The sequence below is a fragment of the Notolepis coatsorum genome (genome assembly GCF_963971535.1).
Source record: "Notolepis coatsorum genome assembly, chromosome: 7".
NCBI lineage: Eukaryota > Metazoa > Chordata > Actinopteri > Aulopiformes > Paralepididae > Notolepis > Notolepis coatsorum.
In genome coordinates this window covers 19,634,242-19,653,976 of record NC_140171.1, presented here as the reverse complement: position 1 = coordinate 19,653,976, position 19,735 = coordinate 19,634,242, and the positions used below count along the sequence as shown (strand labels likewise).

The 19,735-nt window shown below is 45.4% G+C and overlaps 1 protein-coding gene across 1 annotated transcript in view; it reads left to right on the top strand.

Annotated features, from left to right (window-relative positions):
• The window catches only part of lonrf1 (LON peptidase N-terminal domain and ring finger 1), a 49,375-nt gene extending 29,640 nt beyond the window's left edge, over nucleotides 1–19,735 (top strand). The window contains exons 8-12 of the mRNA XM_084318581.1: nucleotides 471–592; nucleotides 1,172–1,330; nucleotides 4,414–4,576; nucleotides 5,096–5,248; nucleotides 19,474–19,735. Coding sequence (XP_084174707.1) covers nucleotides 471–592; nucleotides 1,172–1,330; nucleotides 4,414–4,576; nucleotides 5,096–5,248; nucleotides 19,474–19,632 — 756 coding nt within the window. The 3' untranslated portion in view covers nucleotides 19,633–19,735. The remainder of the gene's footprint in view (nucleotides 1–470; nucleotides 593–1,171; nucleotides 1,331–4,413; nucleotides 4,577–5,095; nucleotides 5,249–19,473) is intronic.

The window sequence follows — 19,735 nt, the reverse complement described above, 5'->3', positions numbered from 1 at the left end:
ATTAATTGAAGATCTTTATGAAATTTGGATATGTACTACATAAGGCTTCGGGCTATGGCTCGGTCTGGATTTGTAAGCCATACCACCTTCTGGGGAAATACTACCTCTGGACTACTAACTACTACAGAAAAACTTGAGTAACAAGTACAACTCAAGTTCAGACCTATGTTACTCTATTACGTTAGCACTAAAAGTAAAAAAAAAAATCTTGAATCAGAAACTTCAGAATGTCATCTTTCAAAAGAGACCAGGCTCATGCATGTGCTATAAGTATAAAGTATGTTGTTTTGGTTTGCAAAGAAAGTATGCAGTCCTCAAAAACAAAAACTAAAATTACCAATTTTGTGGGCGCCTGTTTCTAAGGCGTGTGTGGTTGGCCAGATGGGTGAGCATGACTGACTCTCTTCTTTCATCCCCACCATACCTGCATATCTCTCTCTCTCTCTCTCCCTCACCCTCTCTCTCTGCAGTATCTAGCGTCCAGGAAGTATGTGGTGACCAGTATCCTGGATGCCTTAATTAAACAGTGTTTGAGCAACGAGCACGCAGAGAGGACCAAGACTCACCTAGAGGAGACCCAGGAGCTTTCAGAGTGAGTTCCATTCACACGTCTTCACCTCCATCTCTGTCTCAGTCTCTCACTCAGTTCAATATCAGGGTATCTGCGGGGGTTATGAAAAGTATTAAATAATAATTCTCAATTTAAGGCCTTAAAAGGTATTGAAAAGTCTTCCATTTCATTCGCACAGGTTGTCGGGAGATGAAATTATATTTAATACATGAAATGTTTTTGTATTCAGGCCGTTTTTTGCAGGGCTACCTAGAGCTTGGCGTGTCTGGGCGAGAGCTTGTATTAAATCAGCGCACAAGTGCAGCCGCCAGTTCAGTTCAGTGTCGCTGTGTGTGAAATTGGTATTAAATCTATCTCTAAAAAGGTCTTAAAAAGTCTTCAATATAACTTGTTGAAACCTGCAGATACCCTGGTCTCTGACTCAGTTCATTCAATATGAAAGAAGAAAGACAAAAGGAATGTAACTTATTATTCATCCCCCCCTCCACCGTCTGCAGTCTGACAAAGAATGTGCCTATCTTTGTGTGTACCATGGCCTATCCCACCGTGCCTTGCCCTCTATTCATCTCTCTTTCTCCCCCCCCCCCCCCCCCCGCCCAGTTTGACGAAGAATGTGCCCATCTTTGTGTGTACCATGGCCTATCCCACCGTGCCTTGCCCTCTGCACGTCTTCGAGCCGCGGTACCGCCTCATGATCCGCCGGTGCATGGAAACCGGCACGCGGCAGTTCGGGATGTGCATCAGCGATTCTCAGAAAGGGTAAGCACCGTGCACGCGTAGATGTCAGGGCACACGCACGCACACACGCGCACACACACACACACACACACACACACACACACACACACACACACACACACACACACACACACACACACACACACACACACACACACACACACACACACACACACTGTTCTGTTCGCCACCAGTGGGTTTCCTCTCTCATACCGCGCCCTGGGGAGATAATTAAAATGGCGTGGTGTCTGCCGGGACGAGATAATGAGAGGGAAAGGGAGCAGAGTGCTGTGGAAATCTCAGTTAATGGGATTTCGGACTAAATATTGGAGCATTGTAAGGGAGCTGAATAAACGTCTGGAAAAGGACAGATTTTTTAGAACAACAGCGGGGTGAAAAGTGAGGACTGTGCTGCTTTTCAAAACGCTGTTCCTCAAGCGCGTCGGGTAACAAAGTGGTATTACGAGGCGCTCTGGCCTCTCGTGCGGTTTCATCACTCTCCTTTTTTATTTCACTGTTTTTCGTTTCATTTCAAACCATTATTTTAAACTCAAAAGGCAACAGCGGTTTCCCCCGTTTACAGTCACGCCGAGTGTATTTATATGCCGTGTAAAATCACACGGCATATAAAGCAAGCAAGGATAACGAATCAATTAAAACATGTACAACTTGATTGACAAAGGATGGAGATCAAGGTTTTAAACTCTGCAACAGGAGGAGAGAATCTCAAGTCTTAAGGACTGTTGGAGTCCATTCTATGAGCTAGAGGCATCATAACAAAATGCAAATTTACTCAATTGTACAAAATGCAAACTCGAGGGACCTTAAGGACCAGCCAGTCACTAGAATGGCTTCCATAGGTTCCAAAATTCCATTCCAATAATGATGTAGTATAAGGAGGTAGCTTACCAATAATGATGTAGTATAAGGAGGTAGCTTACCATTAATGATGTAGTATAAGGAGGTAGCTTACTAATAATGATGTAGTATAAGGAGGTAGCGTACCAATAATGATGTAGTATAAGGAGGTAGCTTACCATTAATGATGTAGTATAAGGAGGTAGCTTACTAATAATGATGTAGTATAAGGAGGTAGCGTACCAATAATGATGTAGTATAAGGAGGTAGCTTACTAATAATGATGTAGTATAAGGAGGTAGCGTACCAATAATGATGTAGTATAAGGAGGTAGCGTACCAATAATGATGTAGTATAAGGAGGTAGCTTACCAATAATGATGTAGTATAAGGAGGTAGCGTACCAATAATGATGTAGTATAAGGAGGTAGCTTACCAATAATGATGTAGTATAAGGTGGTAGCTTACCAATAATGATGTAGTATAAGGAGGTAGCTTACCAATAATGATGTAGTATAAGGAGGTAGCTTACCAATAATGATGTAGTATAAGGAGGTAGCTTACCAATAATGATGTAGTATAAGGTGGTAGCTTACCAATAATGATGTAGTATAAGGAGGTAGCTTACCAATAATGATGTAGTATAAGGAGGTAGCTTACCAATAAGGATGTAGTATAAGGAGGTAGCTTACCAATAATGATGTAGTATAAGGTGGTAGCTTACCAATAATGATGTAGTATAAGGAGGTAGCGTACCAATAATGATGTAGTATAAGGAGGTAGCTTACCAATAATGATGTAGTATAAGGTGGTAGCTGACCAATAATGATGTAGTATAAGGAGGTAGCTTACCAATAATGATGTAGTATAAGGACGTAGCTTACCAATAATGATGTAGTAGGAGGTAGCTTACCAATAATGATGTAGTATAAGGAGATAGCTTACCAATAATGATGTAGTATAAGGACGTAGCTTACCAATAATGATGTAGTAGGAGGTAGCTTACCAATAATGATGTAGTATAAGGAGATAGCTTACCAATAATGATGTAGTATAAGGACGTAGCTTACCAATAAGGATGTAGTATAAGGAGATAGCTTACCAATAATGATGTAGTATAAGGAGATAGCTTACCAATAAGGATGTAGTAGGAGGTAGCGTACCAATAATGATGTAGTATAAGGAGGTAGCTTACCAATAATGATGTAGTATAAGGTGGTAGCTGACCAATAATGATGTAGTATAAGGAGGTAGCGTACCAATAATGATGTAGTAGGAGGTAGCTTACCAATAATGATGTAGTATAAGGAGATAGCTTACCAATAATGATGTAGTATAAGGACGTAGCTTACCAATAAGGATGTAGTATAAGGAGATAGCTTACCAATAATGATGTAGTATAAGGAGATAGCTTACCAATAATGATGTAGTATAAGGAGGTAGCTTACCAATAATGATGTAGTATAAGGAGGTAGCGTACCAATAATGATGTAGTATAAGGAGGTAGCGTACCAATAATGATGTAGTATAAGGAGGTAGCGTACCAATAATGATGTAGTATAAGGAGGTAGCTTACCAATAATGATGTAGTATAAGGACGTAGCTTACCAATAATGATGTAGTATAAGGAGGTAGCGTACCAATAATGATGTAGTATAAGGAGGTAGCGTACCAATAATGATGTAGTATAAGGAGGTAGCGTACCAATAATGATGTAGTAGGAGGTAGCTTACCAATAATGATGTAGTATAAGGAGGTAGCTTACCAATAATGATGTAGTATAAGGAGGTAGCGTACCAATAATGATGTAGTAGGAGGTAGCTTACCAATAATGATGTAGTATAAGGAGGTAGCGTACCAATAATGATGTAGTATAAGGAGGTAGCGTACCAATAATGATGTAGTAGGAGGTAGCTTACCAATAATGATGTAGTATAAGGAGGTAGCGTACCAATAATGATGTAGTATAAGGAGGTAGCTTACCAATAATGATGTAGTATAAGGAGGTAGCGTAAGCGTACCAATAATGATGTAGTATAAGGAGGTAGCTTACCAATAAGGGCCTTAAAAATGAACAAATACCAGTGTTTGTTGCGCTTCTCCATCAGAGAGAACCAACCAATCTTATAAAGGACATAGTGATGAATGTCATATCTATCATTAGTGATGAATCTGAGGGCAGAGTCCAGGGATTTTAAGTCTTAATCTCTTCATGTCTAAACTAACCTTTGGTTCTCTCCTCTCCAGGTTTGTGGATCACGGCTGCATGCTGATCATCCGGAGCGTCCACTTCCTGCCAGACGGCCGCTCGGTGGTGGACACCGTGGGGGGGAAGCGCTTCCGGGTGCTGTCCAGAGGGATGAGGGACGGCTACAGCATCGCAGACATCGAGCATCTGGAGGACACCAGAGTGAGTAGACGCCACTGGCCAGTATAGCTACCACCATAGTGTCTTTATACCTGTAACACTGTACATGCATCAGATTAGCATCATTATTGTTATTGCACTTTACTGCAAAATTTGCACTCTGGTTACAACTTTTTTTCATTGTACTGTACTTTTTTTTTTTTTTTTTTTTTTGTATTAATCAATCATTTATTTGGGGGAAAAGAAATACATTTATTCTACACGTTTATAAAAGCTCTGTGGATGTATTGTTTTAAAAAAACTGTACTGTACTTATGAATAATAATGAATGAATAATGACAATCAATTGTAATCTAATCTAAGAACCACCCCCTATTCTCATTTAACTCTTATGTATTGATTAGATTATATTAGATTCGTTGTCATTATACAGCACAAGTACAGTACAACAATTGTGTAGGGTTTTGGTAACAAACCAAACTGTTCGACTTACATTCCGATGATCCGTTTATTTTCAATATGAATTTGGTCCATTAATCGGTGGATTGTCTGGCCAATCAGGTGGAGGAGGGGGAGGAGCTGTCCAGACTGCAGGAGCTGCACGACGCGGTGTACGAGCAGGCCTGCACCTGGTTCCAGAACCTCAAGGTCCGCTTCCACAACCAGATCCTGCAGCACTTTGGGCCCATGCCGGAGAGGGAAGCTGACATCCAGGTAGACCTCAAATATAATGTCCATCCTGCAGTGTTTATACTATATATTAGGGCTGAACGATTAACCGATTTTTTAAATCGAAATCGCGATTTGAAATGATGCAATTAGCAAATCGCAAAAAAATATAATAATCGCAATTATTTTTTTATTTATTTAACCAGGAAGTCCCATTGAGATACAAGATCTCCTTTGCAAGTTGTTGTTATTGTTGTAGGAACGGTTTGGGAGAGGGAGGTAAGGGGTTTTAGATTGTGTGTTGTGAAGTTTAGACTTCAGAGAGGGAGAGTAAAGTACAGAAAAAAGGTACCGTTGGGTACCGGTATCGATTCCCAGGTAAAAAGAAACATTTTCAGGCTCGGTGTCCGGAACGGTTTGCGCGCCCTGATTGGCCTCTCAGCGCCCAGCGCGCCCTGATTGGCCTCTCAGCGCCCAATCGCATTAGCCCTACTATCGCCTAACAGCCCTACTATCGCCTAACTACTATCACCGTGCATCAACACGACAAGACAGTTTGCATCACTTCCCACGGTCCTCTGCACTTATTCTACCGGTAGTGCGGTAGCTGTTGCCACGGGTCTTTGGGTGAATACTTCATTGGCGGGGAAGAAGAACACTGATAGCGGGGTGTGGACCGTCCCGCGAGCCCCAGCGGCTCCCCAGAGTCTGGGGCTCGTGGGGCGGTGGTCTGCGGCTCGCGGGGCGGTGGTCTGGGGTTCGTGGGACGGTCCACACCCCGCTACCAGTGTTCTTCTTCCCCGCCAATGAAGTATTCACCCAAAGACCCAATACCGACCGTGGCAACAACTACCTGGTAGAATAAGTGCCGATTATAGAGAGTGTTGTGAAGGGCCAGATTAAACCGAATATATATATTTATTTATATATATATATTTAATTGTATTTGTATATTCTCTAATATTCCCTGATATCCCTTGTATATTCCTTGTACAATATGCATTGAATATCCATTCTAGCCTACTGAACATCCCATAATAGTCTCCATTCTACTATTGGTCGAGACCTTGGTGCCAGGCTGCCATACCCCTCAGACCCAGTTCAAACGTACCGCTCAACATGTACGAACAAGTCCTAGTTCCGCGTAGGAATCTGGCTACCGCACCACTAATGGGACTATTTGTTCATAGTGCGTATATATACTGCGCTACTAAAGTAGGACTTCCTTTTCAGTCCAGTTTCTTACCCTCCAATAGAGTCACAGACGTAAAGCCTCCCCGCGACGCCACGTGTGAGAGTAAGGCCAAGTTCGGCTTACCATCGGTATTGAGACATCGTGTATATTAATATTTGAATAGTCATATTTGGCACTATATCGTCGAGTTGGACGTAGTCTATTAAGCTAATAATAGTCTGTTAATATATAGTGCTTCGTGCGGTGAGAATACTACCGTAGTCAGTACCCCATCGTTTCGGGCAGAGAACTGGCTGCTTATACAGGGTGGTTGACCCCACGTGAAGCTGCACCCGAGGAGCCCCAGAGCCGACGAGCGAGTGGACCTGTATACCGGATTATTCTACCGACGACAGCCCGCCTTCCCCGGCACGGATTATGCTTTGTATACGTTGATTATTCCATGGATAAAGACCCCCGACACTGCCGTGTGTTGGAACCCCCCCCCCTGGAGAGGACGCAAGGTGAGGAGACGCTCTGCAAGACGAGGTCGCTTCACGTCTCTCCTCCGTGGACCGGAGGACGCCGGCCCACAAAGAGTCCACCTGCTTTCATCTGTGGTCCAAGGATCGCCGGCGCATTGAACGGCACTACAGTGGGTTCACCTGGGATACCCTTGGCCGGATGAGGCAGCCGGATTCTACCCCCCCCCCCTTCCTACTCCTGTCGGCTTACAAGCGACCGGATTAACCCCCCCTTAGTGTATCCAGTATATAATCATTAAAGTATCATTGCTGTTATTCCTTAAACTATTCCAGGTCGTATATGTACCACCTGCGCCTTCAGAGATTGGACATTCTCTATTGATATACCGACGAATACTCTTGCCATAAAAGTGCATACTAATTCCCATTCATAAATGTGATTGATTTGATTAAGTGCTTGCTCTACACACCATCGCTGTGTAGAAATAAAGACCTATTTCTAATTCATACATTTGTGTTGGATCCGTTTCATCTACGTGACAGTGTTCATCATAATATATTTATGCCGAGTACTGGGTGGCCGAATATTAAGTACAAAGGTAGTGGTAGTAAGTATCATATCTAGTAATACAGTCAGGGAATTGTACCCCTCAGTTACAATTGGTCCTTCGAGCCGGAGGGTAATCAGTGTAATATTAATATAGTGTTATTAATATTGAAATGAAATAATAGAACAGCTGATTAGACGGACAACACCCTCTCCCTCCGCCAGAGGCTCCAGGAACTCGTCTAGACACACCTCCAGGGCGGCATCCCCAAGCCGAGTAAACAACCCTGAACTTGACCAACAGACGAGGTCTATACCCCCCACAGACCACCTCCCCCCACCGGTCCAAGCGAGACCTAGCAACCGGGAAGGAGCAGCATATCCTGTGGAGAGGCTAAACCAGAGACTACAAGCACTGGATGACCTAACTGAAGACGGAGAGGAAGAGGAGGAGAACCACGCCCGACGACAGCACAGTACTCTACCGGACCAGGAGGTCCGGTACAGCCCAGGCTATACTCCCGCGGAGCTGCGCTACAGACCCCCGACTCTATACACGGGTGAGCACGACGCACGACCCGCACCGAGGAACAGCACCTGGACAAGCGGGCCATGGTACACTGCCGGTACCAGCCCATACCAAGGAGCGGGAGGAGACTCGCCTAGTAGGCCTCTCCCCCAACGCTCGCCGATGTATCCACAGTCAGCGTCATACATTGGCACGCCTATGGTACCCGACTTCACCCAAGAGAACCGGGCCCAGTATACAGAACTCCGCATGTGTCTGGAGACCATGTTGGTGGATGTATTGGATGAACGCCATAAATACGGCATCCTACTGAAGCACTTAAAGGTACCCCGCGCACATAATATAGCGCTCGCCTACGCGACTTCCACCACCCCATACACAGCAGCGCTGGTAGCATTGGACCAGAGGTATGGGCGCATATGGGATTACGTGATCCAGGAGATCCGACACATCGACCGCTTACCCCCAGCAATAGACAATCGAGCACTGGACGACCTGTCCATCAGAGTGCAGTCCCTGGTAGGGATGTTGGGAGCGCAGAGAGAGAAGGGGAGGCATGAACTTTACGCCAACTCAAATGTGGAAAGGATCTTGGAGAAGCTGCCGCCCGCTCGACAGGAGCGTTTCAGGCGGCAGAGGGACCACCGAGACCCGAATGGCCCCGAACCGAACCTCCTCGATCTAGCAGACTTCCTGGCGAGAGAAGTCAGCAGCCTACGGCTAGATACATTCGGACGGAGCACCCCTGGCTCCAGAGAAGGAACCAGACGACTAAATGATGGAAGAAGATCGGTGACTGTGATGCACCAATCGGAGTCAGTACCGAGCAGCAGGAGCCACAGTACCCCCTCCAGAACGGAGAAGTGGAAGATAGTGTGCCCCTACTGTGAGAAAGAACACTGGCTAGCGCAATGTGACTCCTTCCCCAAGCTGAACGCGGAGGAAGCAAGTCAATGGATAAAGTCCAACAAGCGCTGTTTTCGCTGTGCGCGCTCACACATGGCAGCCGAATGCCGCTTAAAGAAAAGGTGCACCAAGTGCGATGGAGCCCATCTGGACATACTTCACGACAGTAACAGACGGCGCCCTTCACCCGCACCATCCAGCAGCAAAGCGAGCGTCATGTACATCGATCCCGCCAGCAGCAGTGGAGCCCGAGTACTCCTAAAAGTAGTGCGTGTGACACTAAGCTACCAGAATAAAGTCCTGGACACTTACGCCGTCCTCGATGACGGGTCCGAGAAGACCCTTCTGCTCGCCTCCGCTGCGGCCCAGCTAGGGCTGCGGGGAAGCGAAACCCAAATGACAATTCGGACAATAAGACGAGATTTGAAGACGATAAAGGGCGAGAATGTCTCATTCTCTATCGCAGCAAGCGGCCAGCCTGAGCGACGGTACCAGATTACAGACGCTTTCACCAGCCAAGAAATAGGACTGTCGCGGTACACATACCCCGTCGCCAAGCTGATGGAGAAATATGCACATCTGCGCAAGTTACCGATCCCGCTCATAGACAATGCTATGCCGACCCTGTTGATAGGCTCCGACCATGCAGACCTCATTGTCCCGATAGACCGGGTTCATACCGGACCCCGAGGCTGTCCTGCAGCAGTCGAGACCCGTTTGGGATGGACTCTCCAAGGCCTGCTCGCCAAATCTCTCAACCGAAGTACAGCCACTAGATGTCTCCACTCCCGAGTCACGGAGGGAGAAACCGCACTCCTGCAACACGTAGAGCGGCTATGGACCTTGGAACAAATGCCCTTTAAGAACGGAAAGAAAGACATTCGCTCTAAAGATGACATTTACGCCATTCACCTCCTCGAGACAGGGACCAAGAGAGTCCCGGTCAACGGCGTGTTGAGATACGCCACGCCACTCCTGCGGCGAGAAGGAATGCCTACTTTCCACGCCAAGACAGACGCCACAGAACGGTACCTGCTGAACACGGAGCGGCGCTTAGCCAAGAACCCCGCCCAAGAGAGTGTATACCGCGCTGAGATTGAGAAGCTCATCACAGCGGGACACGTCACAAAGATGGACATTAAAGAGGCTGACCAGACCACTGAATCGTGGTACGTGCATCACCACAAGGTCCATCACAACGGTAAAGACCGCATAGTATTTAACTGCAGCTACCAGATCGGATCCCAAAATCTGAATAAAGAGTTACTGCCCGGTCCCACACTCGGCCCCTCCCTACTCGGCGTTCTACTCCGCTTCCGCCAGGAAAAGGTGGCCATCAGCGGGGACATTAAAGGAATGTTCCTGCAGGTGAGATTAGTAGAGGAGGACAAGCCCCTGTTACGGTTCCTATGGAGAGAGAAGCCAGGAGATGAGCACCCAGCCATCTACCAATGGGAAGTCCTCCCCTTCGGAACGACGTGCAGCCCCTGCTGTGCTACATTTGCACTACAGAAACATGTAGCAGAGGACCCAGCAGCGGACGAAGAGGTCCGACACAGCGTAAAGAACAGCTTCTACGTAGACAACTGTCTACAAAGCCTTTCAACCCAGGAAGAAGCTGAGGCTCTCCTGATTAAACTCCGCGCCTCATTGATCAAAGGCGGCTTTGATCTCAGGCAGTGGGCCAGCAGCGATCCGCAAGTACTGCGCAGCCTCTCCTCCGAGGACAAGGCAGCCAGCAGCGAGACCTGGATGGCTACAATCCCGGGAGAAGCCCAGGAGATGACCCTGGGATTGGTGTGGCGATTCAAAACAGATTCGCTTCACTACAGACACAAGCCCCTGACTACGGAGCAGGGAAGGCCGGCGGCGGCGCCGACCACCAGACGGAGTGTGTACACAACACTCGCCCGACAATATGACCCGCTAGGATGTATTCTACCGTACACCACCAGGGCAAAAATGATTGTACGAGCATTGTGGGACAAGGACCAGGGCTGGGACGACCCCATTCCCGCACACCTTGCATCCACCTGGAGAGAGTGGGAGATGGAGCTCCACTCACTCCCAGGCGTTAATATGCGCCGAAGCTACTTCCCACCCACGGTGAGGCCAGAGACATGTAAAATGGACTTACACGTCTTCAGTGACGCCTCAGAGGTCGCATACGGATCAGTAGCCTACTTGCGGGCCCAAGAAAGGGGGGGAGAGATCTACACAGCATTTGTCCTCGCCCGCTCGAGAATAGCCCCACGCAAGCAACAATCTATCCCACGTCTAGAGCTCTGCGCAGCCCTAGCCGGAGCGCACCTAGCCACGCTCATCCAACGTGAGCTCACCATACCGGTGTCTAGAACAATCCTGTGGTCAGATTCCACGACAGTACTCGCCTGGATCAAATCGGACTCATGCAAGTACAAAGTCTTCGTGGGAGTCAGAGTCACCGAGATTCAAGACTTAACCGAAGAGTTAACCGGAGAAACAGGGTGGCGCTACGTTGATACAAAACAGAACCCAGCTGACGTCATCACCCGGGGAATGCCCCTGGATGACCTCACCCGTCGCAATGTCTACAGCAGGGGTGTCAAACTCATTTTCACAGAGGGCCACATCAGCATTATGGTTGCCCTCAAAGGGCCAAAGACCGTATAAATGTTAATGTAATGTAAAATAAATGTAGCTACACATTTACATATTGTTAAACATGGTGTTTCTGTATTTATTACTTATTCAAGTTATACATATTGCATATTCATTTGCATAAATGTAAAAATATATGTTAGCTTATGTTATTTTAACAAATAATTTTAGTTTATCAGAACCCCATATTACTCCACCAATCAATGATCAAACCATTCAAGTAAATAACAAAGAAGAATATCATCAAATACAAGCTATGACATTAAGTTTGTTCAAAACCTTTTTGTCACAGTCAAGAGGGGCAGAACTAACAACTGAGCTGCAAAGAACACGTGGGACAGATGTAGCAGATGTTACAAAAACAAATGGCTGCACACAACCTTGCAGAGGCCATACATCCAACTAATGGAAGATAGTTTAATTAACTTTAATTAACAGATTGCAGAATGGGTACAGTACAGTACAGCTCAATACACACAATTGTTAAGGGGATGCAGACCAGAGAAAGACTTTCGACTTGTTTACATCAGGGTCCCCCATTTTCAATTCGTAATGAAATTGCTATTATGTGTCTGCATGAACACACAACTGTAACTGTACTCAAAAATAACAAAATAAGGGTTGTCTCAGTTCACAACTATATTGGTCAAGTTTTGGGTGGGACTTGTTTGCGTCCCTACAGCTTCTTATTCAATTGAGCGAGATGCTCGGTTATGTCACACAGCCAGTTTGCATCTGACAGTTCAGACAATATTTCTTCAACCCTTTGTTACCTATTCCGCCTGGATCGTTTTTGTATTTTGGGCTGTAAAATTGTCAAAGAATGTCTGAGGAGTAAGTGCTTTTGGCTTTTTTCCTTTGTTACCTCAGATGTTCAACATACATGTATGTGTAAGAATGTGTAATAACTAAGGCTGTCAAAGTTAAAGCTTTATTAACGCATTAACCCACAATTATTTTAACACTGGTATTTTTTAACCCAATATTAATGTAAAAAAAAAAAAAAAAAAAAAAACGTTTTTTTTTTTTTTTTTTTTTTTTTTTTTTACCTGAGCTCTTGGGGGGCCACATCAAATGACGTGGCGGGCCGGATTTGGCCCGCGGGCCGTGAGTTTGACACCTATGGTCTACAGTGACGGCCCAGCATTCCTAAAGCTCCCGGAAGGAGAGTGGCCCACGCCTATCCCGAGGGAAGCCAGTCAGGAGGAGGCTGAGAATAAGAAGCCTGTGTTCTGTGGATTGAGCACTGTTATCTCCGCAGACCCCAACACACTCCTGATGGGGCGGCTAGATCCTGCATTACCCCAGACAATGTACCGGCCTGAAGAAGCGAACGGCCGACGAATGTGGAGGTACAGCCAAGTATTAGCCGACAAGTTTTGGAGCAGTTTCCTACTGCACTACCTACCGTCTCTACAGACCCGCCAGAAGTGGGTAAAGGAGAGAGACAATTTGACAGAAGGAACAGTCGTCATGATTATTGATCAATCACTGCCCAGAGCTATGTGGCCGGCCGGCCGCGTAAGCAAAGTGATCACCGGTGCCGACGGCAAGGTCCGAGCAGCTGAAGTGCTTGTCCAGGGTCGCACTTACACCCGTCCCGTGGCGAGGCTCATAGAACTGCCCCGACTCCCAGACACAATCGATGATGACCATGACCCTATAACCCTATGACTTTGTGAAGTTGACTGACCCCTACAGCAAACCCTTATGTGTAAATAGACAACGCGATTAATCTGTCTCTGTTTAACTGATTAGGTCTGGGACCAATCAGGGGGTGGCTGTTGTGAAGGGCCAGATTAAACCGAATATATATATTTATTTATATATATATATTTAATTGTATTTGTATATTCTCTAATATTCCCTGATATCCCTTGTATATTCCTTGTACAATATGCATTGAATATCCATTCTAGCCTACTGAACATCCCATAATAGTCTCCATTCTACTATTGGTCGAGACCTTGGTGCCAGGCTGCCATACCCCTCAGACCCAGTTCAAACGTACCGCTCAACATGTACGAACAAGTCCTAGTTCCGCGTAGGAATCTGGCTACCGCACCACTAATGGGACTATTTGTTCATAGTGCGTATATATACTGCGCTACTAAAGTAGGACTTCCTTTTCAGTCCAGTTTCTTACCCTCCAATAGAGTCACAGACGTAAAGCCTCCCCGCGACGCCACGTGTGAGAGTAAGGCCAAGTTCGGCTTACCATCGGTATTGAGACATCGTGTATATTAATATTTGAATAGTCATATTTGGCACTATATCGTCGAGTTGGACGTAGTCTATTAAGCTAATAATAGTCTGTTAATATATAGTGCTTCGTGCGGTGAGAATACTACCGTAGTCAGTACCCCATCGTTTCGGGCAGAGAACTGGCTGCTTATACAGGGTGGTTGACCCCACGTGAAGCTGCACCCGAGGAGCCCCAGAGCCGACGAGCGAGTGGACCTGTATACCGGATTATTCTACCGACGACAGCCCGCCTTCCCCGGCACGGATTATGCTTTGTATACGTTGATTATTCCATGGATAAAGACCCCCGACACTGCCGTGTGTTGGAACCCCCCCCCCTGGAGAGGACGCAAGGTGAGGAGACGCTCTGCAAGACGAGGTCGCTTCACGTCTCTCCTCCGTGGACCGGAGGACGCCGGCCCACAAAGAGTCCACCTGCTTTCATCTGTGGTCCAAGGATCGCCGGCGCATTGAACGGCACTACAGTGGGTTCACCTGAGGCAGCCGGATTCTACCCCCCCCCTTCCTACTCCTGTCGGCTTACAAGCGACCGGATTAACCCCCCCTTAGTGTATCCAGTATATAATCATTAAAGTATCATTGCTGTTATTCCTTAAACTATTCCAGGTCGTATATGTACCACCTGCGCCTTCAGAGATTGGACATTCTCTATTGATATACCGACGAATACTCTTGCCATAAAAGTGCATACTAATTCCCATTCATAAATGTGATTGATTTGATTAAGTGCTTGCTCTACACACCATCGCTGTGTAGAAATAAAGACCTATTTCTAATTCGTACATTTGTGTTGGATCCGTTTCATCTACGTGACAGTGTTCATCATAATATATTTATGCCGAGTACTGGGTGGCCGAATATTAAGTACAAAGGTAGTGGTAGTAAGTATCATATCTAGTAATACAGTCAGGGAATTGTACCCCGCAGTTACAGAGAGGATTGATATGAATTGGATAATGCAGGCTGTTAGTAGAGGCAGAACTAGCGAGCCGTTAATATAGAGAGATACGTTATTTCGATTGATATGAATTGGATAATGCAGGCTGTTAGTAGAGGCAGAACTAGCGAGCCGTTAATATAGAGATACGTTATTTCGATTGATATGAATTGGATAATGCAGGCTGTTAGTAGAGGCAGAACTAGCGAGCCGTTAATATAGAGGACTTGGGCTGTGGAACTGAAAGCTGAGTAGTATATTGAGCGAGTAGTTAGGCGACAGTCGATTGGGCGCTGAGAGGCCAATCAGGGCGCGCAAACCGAACGCGGAAGGACAACTGCCTTGGGTAAAGTATTCACGCGTCCCGAACAGACCCACCGCGTAGGCCAGATGCAAGCCGCATTTTACAATACATTTCTGTGGGGCTGCTTAAAAAAATAATTATTATAATAGCAAATTTTATCGCAATCGCAATATCTGTCAGAAAAATCGCAATTACATTATTTCCCAAAATCGTGCAGCCCTACTATATATATACAGGGTTCCCACGGGGGCTTAAAAAGGCTTCCATTTAATAATTAAGATGTCTTAAAACTGTCTTAAATATGGTTTTGATATATATATATATAAGTTACTTCTATGTTGCGATAACTTTTCTCTGTATCACATTTGAATGTGTTTGGGGGATGATGTCCGGGCTGCAAAGGAAGCAGTGATCAGTTCCACACCCAGCCATTCGTATGGAAATAAATCAACATGGAACCAATAATCACTAACTTTGCCGCCCCTGGCGAGAACCCGGCTAGCAACTGTGCCTAGCAACCAAGCTGTCAGTCAGTCAGGGGTAAAGGGAGGTAAAGAGACACTTCGCGTTGCGATCATACCGTTCAGTCATTTTCATTCATACCTTTTTTTGCCAGTATGGCCGCAAAATAGGTATTCAATTCCATTCAAAGTGGTCTCTTAGGGTGTGTTCACATCTGAAAGTCCAGGGATAGTCCGGACTTTCTAATTTGTTTACAAAAATTAGATCCGCACCAAATGTGAAAATGATACATTGTTTAATTTTGGTCTGCGTTCACACTACCCTGTTTGGTGCGGATCTAATTTGTAAACAAATGACATGCTGTCGCATCTATTGGACTATAGCACTCACAAACGTAATAATCAGTTGCCGGCAGCGTAATGAGAGAGATACTATTATGTGTGTGTGAGAGAGAGAGCGAGAGAGAGCGAGAGAGAGCGAGAGAGAGCGAGAGAGAGCGAGAGAGAGCGAGCGAGCGAGAGAGAGAGAGAGAGAGAGAGAAAGAGAGAGACCCCTTTCCTTCCTGCGTAAGCTGTCAACTACTAGACAGCTGCATAGAAGCAGCTCGAGATGCGTTGTTGTTACAGAGCTGGTCCATGCTGCTATTATGAAATTACCCAAAAAGTATGTAAGCTTTTTTTTTCTTTATCTGAGAGAATGTCCGCGAATGTCCTCCTCACGCAGGAGAAAGTTGGGGGGTCCGCGCGCGGCGCGAGTCTAGAGTAGAGAGAGAGAGAGAGGAAGAGAGAGACTGCGTCTAGAGAGGAGAGAGAGAGAGGGAGGAAGAGAGAGACTGTCCGCGTGCGGCGCCAGTCTAGAGAGGAGTAGGCTACTTTGCTTCCTGGATTAGGTACTATAGTTCGATTGAAACGAACCGAGTCCCAACTTTTCAAGAGGACCATGGTTCGGTTGTTTGGTCCTCATTATAGTTCGGTTTGCGTTCACACCTGTACAAACCAAACGGACTATCGATCTAAAGGGACCATGGTCCACTTAAAGGGACCATGGTCCACTTAAAGTGGACCAAACAGAGTAGGTGTGAACGCGCCCTTACTGTAGTTTTACTGGTCCTCGTTGAACTGGTTGAAACCTGCAGGAACCCTATATAATATGTGTGTATAATATGTGTGTATATATGTTAGGGGTGGGAATCACCAGAGGCCTCACGATACGATACTATCGCGATACTTGAGTCACGATACGATAGTATTGCGATACTAAATATATTGCGATATGCTGAGTATTGCGATATTAATATTGCAATATATTGCGATTTATTACCTTTTTTCAACTGCAAAGTAAAACTTTGTCAACATGTTTTATCTAATAAAATAAAGTTCAGTCTGTTCATCTCACTTCAATCATTTCTATTGCAGAACATGGTATTTTCTCAAGCAGACAGATGTAAACACTGTGATCTGTGTTGCATGTACCTGACAAACGTATTACAGTCATATTCCAACTTAACTGAATGCACATGTGTGCGTGTGGACTACTGTACTATTACAGGTATTGAAATTAACAATGCAACTTCCTTATACAAAAAAAATAAAAAAAATTATGAATAGTTAAATATCGATACTTGGCGTCCCTGTATCGATACAGTATCGCCACGCAAAGTATTGCGATACTACTACGCATCGATTTTTTCCCCCACCCCTAATATATGTGTGTATGAGGGGGGGGGGGGGTTGGCACGGATTGGTAGTTTTACCAATCCGTGCCACATTTGGCTGACTTTGACGGTGACATCCCATTAGACAGTGGTGTTGGATTGATTATATCTGTGTTTCTAAGATCTAGCCATGTGCTGCCTCTACAGCCAGCATGGGGGTCATTGAGAGGCTGAGCTCTTTTCCTGACCAGCTCCATCTACATGGTCCTGTGGCTTAGCTACACACACAGGAAACGGCGGTGTTAATCTAGGGGGATTACAGCTCTGCTTTACTACTCCAGAATAGAGGCCAAGGGGGCGGGGACCACTGAACATGTAGACTAAATGCGTGCTCCTTGTCTTAATCCCTCTCGTCGTGTTACATCAGACATTAATAAGAGTTATGAGGAGGAGGTTCTCAAACACACACGCAGTTTCCTTCGTTGGATACAGGGAAACTATAAAAGAAGGAAGGAAGGACGTTGGTGCCAGTTCTTTTGAAGCTTGTATTAAAAATTCAAAATATACCAGCTATCTGAGGAAATATATCAACCAATATATCAAACGTTAGCTAGTTAACAACAAGGCAACAATTCGCAGATGATTCTGACATCCGAGGTAATAACCTGTTTAAATGGTCATAAACAAGGAGATGGCTCAACTCAATGTCGGCAGAACTGAAAGTTTCCACACTTGGCACTAGGGATGGGTACCTTTCACATTTGAACCGATACCGGTACCGGTACCTGTGAATCGATACCGGTACCCAACGGTACCTTTTTTCGGTACTTTAGTCTCAAGAAATTAAATTTACCTACCTCAGTCATAAAAAAAAAAAATCCAAACTTCAAATAACTACAATTTCGACAGTTTTCGGCTTGTCATTGCTCCGACTGCTTTGTTGTTGAATCAAGTCAAATCCTAGGTAAGCATATATTGTGCGTGTGAACGTTGACATGAAAAGAAAAAAGTAAAAAAAGGGAAAAAAGAATATATATATTTTTATTTTTATTTTTTTTCGGTTTCTCACTTGATTCTATACTCGGTAGTACCGACGTGTTTCGGTTCGGTGCCTCAAAAGTACCGAATTCGGTACCCATCCCTACTTGGCAGCACCCATGTGCGTTCACGCACCACACAGTGACGTGATGACCCTTCCTTCTTTAAATGTTACTTGTCCTTTTGGACAAGTTATGTTTTTGTAGGTTTTTATTGATTTTTGCTACCGGGCAGTCCGGTAGAGAGAGGGAGAGAGGAGGAACGGGAGATAGACCGGGGGAAGACATTGGGCAAGGATCACCGGGTCCGGGAGTCGAACCCGGGTCGGCCGCGTTGAACCGCAGTGCTGTATGCGGTGCGCCACTCGGGCGCCCCAACCCTTCCTCCTTTTATAGTTTCCTTGATTGGATATAATAAATGGTAAATGGGTGTACTTTTGGATTCATAGCTAAATATGACAATGCTTGGGTTAATTGCCAGTGATCTTGTCCTATAGTGGACCATAGCCCAGGCTGAATTTGATTAGCTTGTCCTAAGAGTTCGGTGCATGTTGTAGCTGTGGATATGGAATCCATAATGTCAGTTGTGTAAGCTGCTTACGTGGTTGATATTACAACCAGATGCGGTGTCAAGAGTTACATAGCTGGGGAAATCCCTCTTTTCTTAAAAGCTCATTTATCTTTAGTTTCTCCCAGATTTCAAATATGTCGGAGGGTTTTGTGATTAAATGATAGTTAAGCCTAATCAATAGATTATGTGGCTTGGTTCTAAATAGTGGCAATGGGGATTATTTTAAGGAAGTTCTTTTGAAATGTAGGGATGCTCGATATTGGCTTTTTTACCGATACCCATACCGATATTGTCCAATGTCCAACTCTTAATTTCCGATACCGATATCAACCGATACCGATATATGCAGGGTATATAATATAATAATATAATAATAATTTCAGGTAATTAACATTACATATGTTTTGTTGTGGAATTAACACAACATTATGCATACTTTTGACAATAAATAAAATCTGAATTTGTTCTTACTTGCTTGCCTGGGTAAATAAAGATTATAGAAATGTAAAAAAATATATATATATATTTAAACCGATACCGATATTTTCCGATATCACATTTTAATGCCAATATCGGTAGGCCGATAATATCGGACATCCCTATTGAAATGTCTTCGTCAGTATCACACGTTTTCCAAGAAAACCCTATGAATTTCCCCCACGATCCTAGCGACTATAGTAAACTATGAGTAAAACGTGGCCGGTGACATTCCGGCTTGTGGAATCACCGTATCTCGTGGTTCTTCTCCCTCTCCTCCAGGCGACTCCCAACGGACCCGCGTGCTGCTGGTGGCTCCTGGCCGTCCTGCCCATCGACCCGCGCTACCAGCTCTCTGTCCTCTCCATGACCGCCCTCCGAGAGCGCCTGATCAAGATCCAGCAGATCCTCGCCTACCTGCAGAGCATCCCCAGCGACTAGAGCTTCCTCTCCCGCCGCCCGCGCCGACCCTCCACGCTGGACGTTCAGCGGCCGACCCCCTTATCAACCTTAAAGCCTGCAGTGTTAAATGCCAAATCTCCCC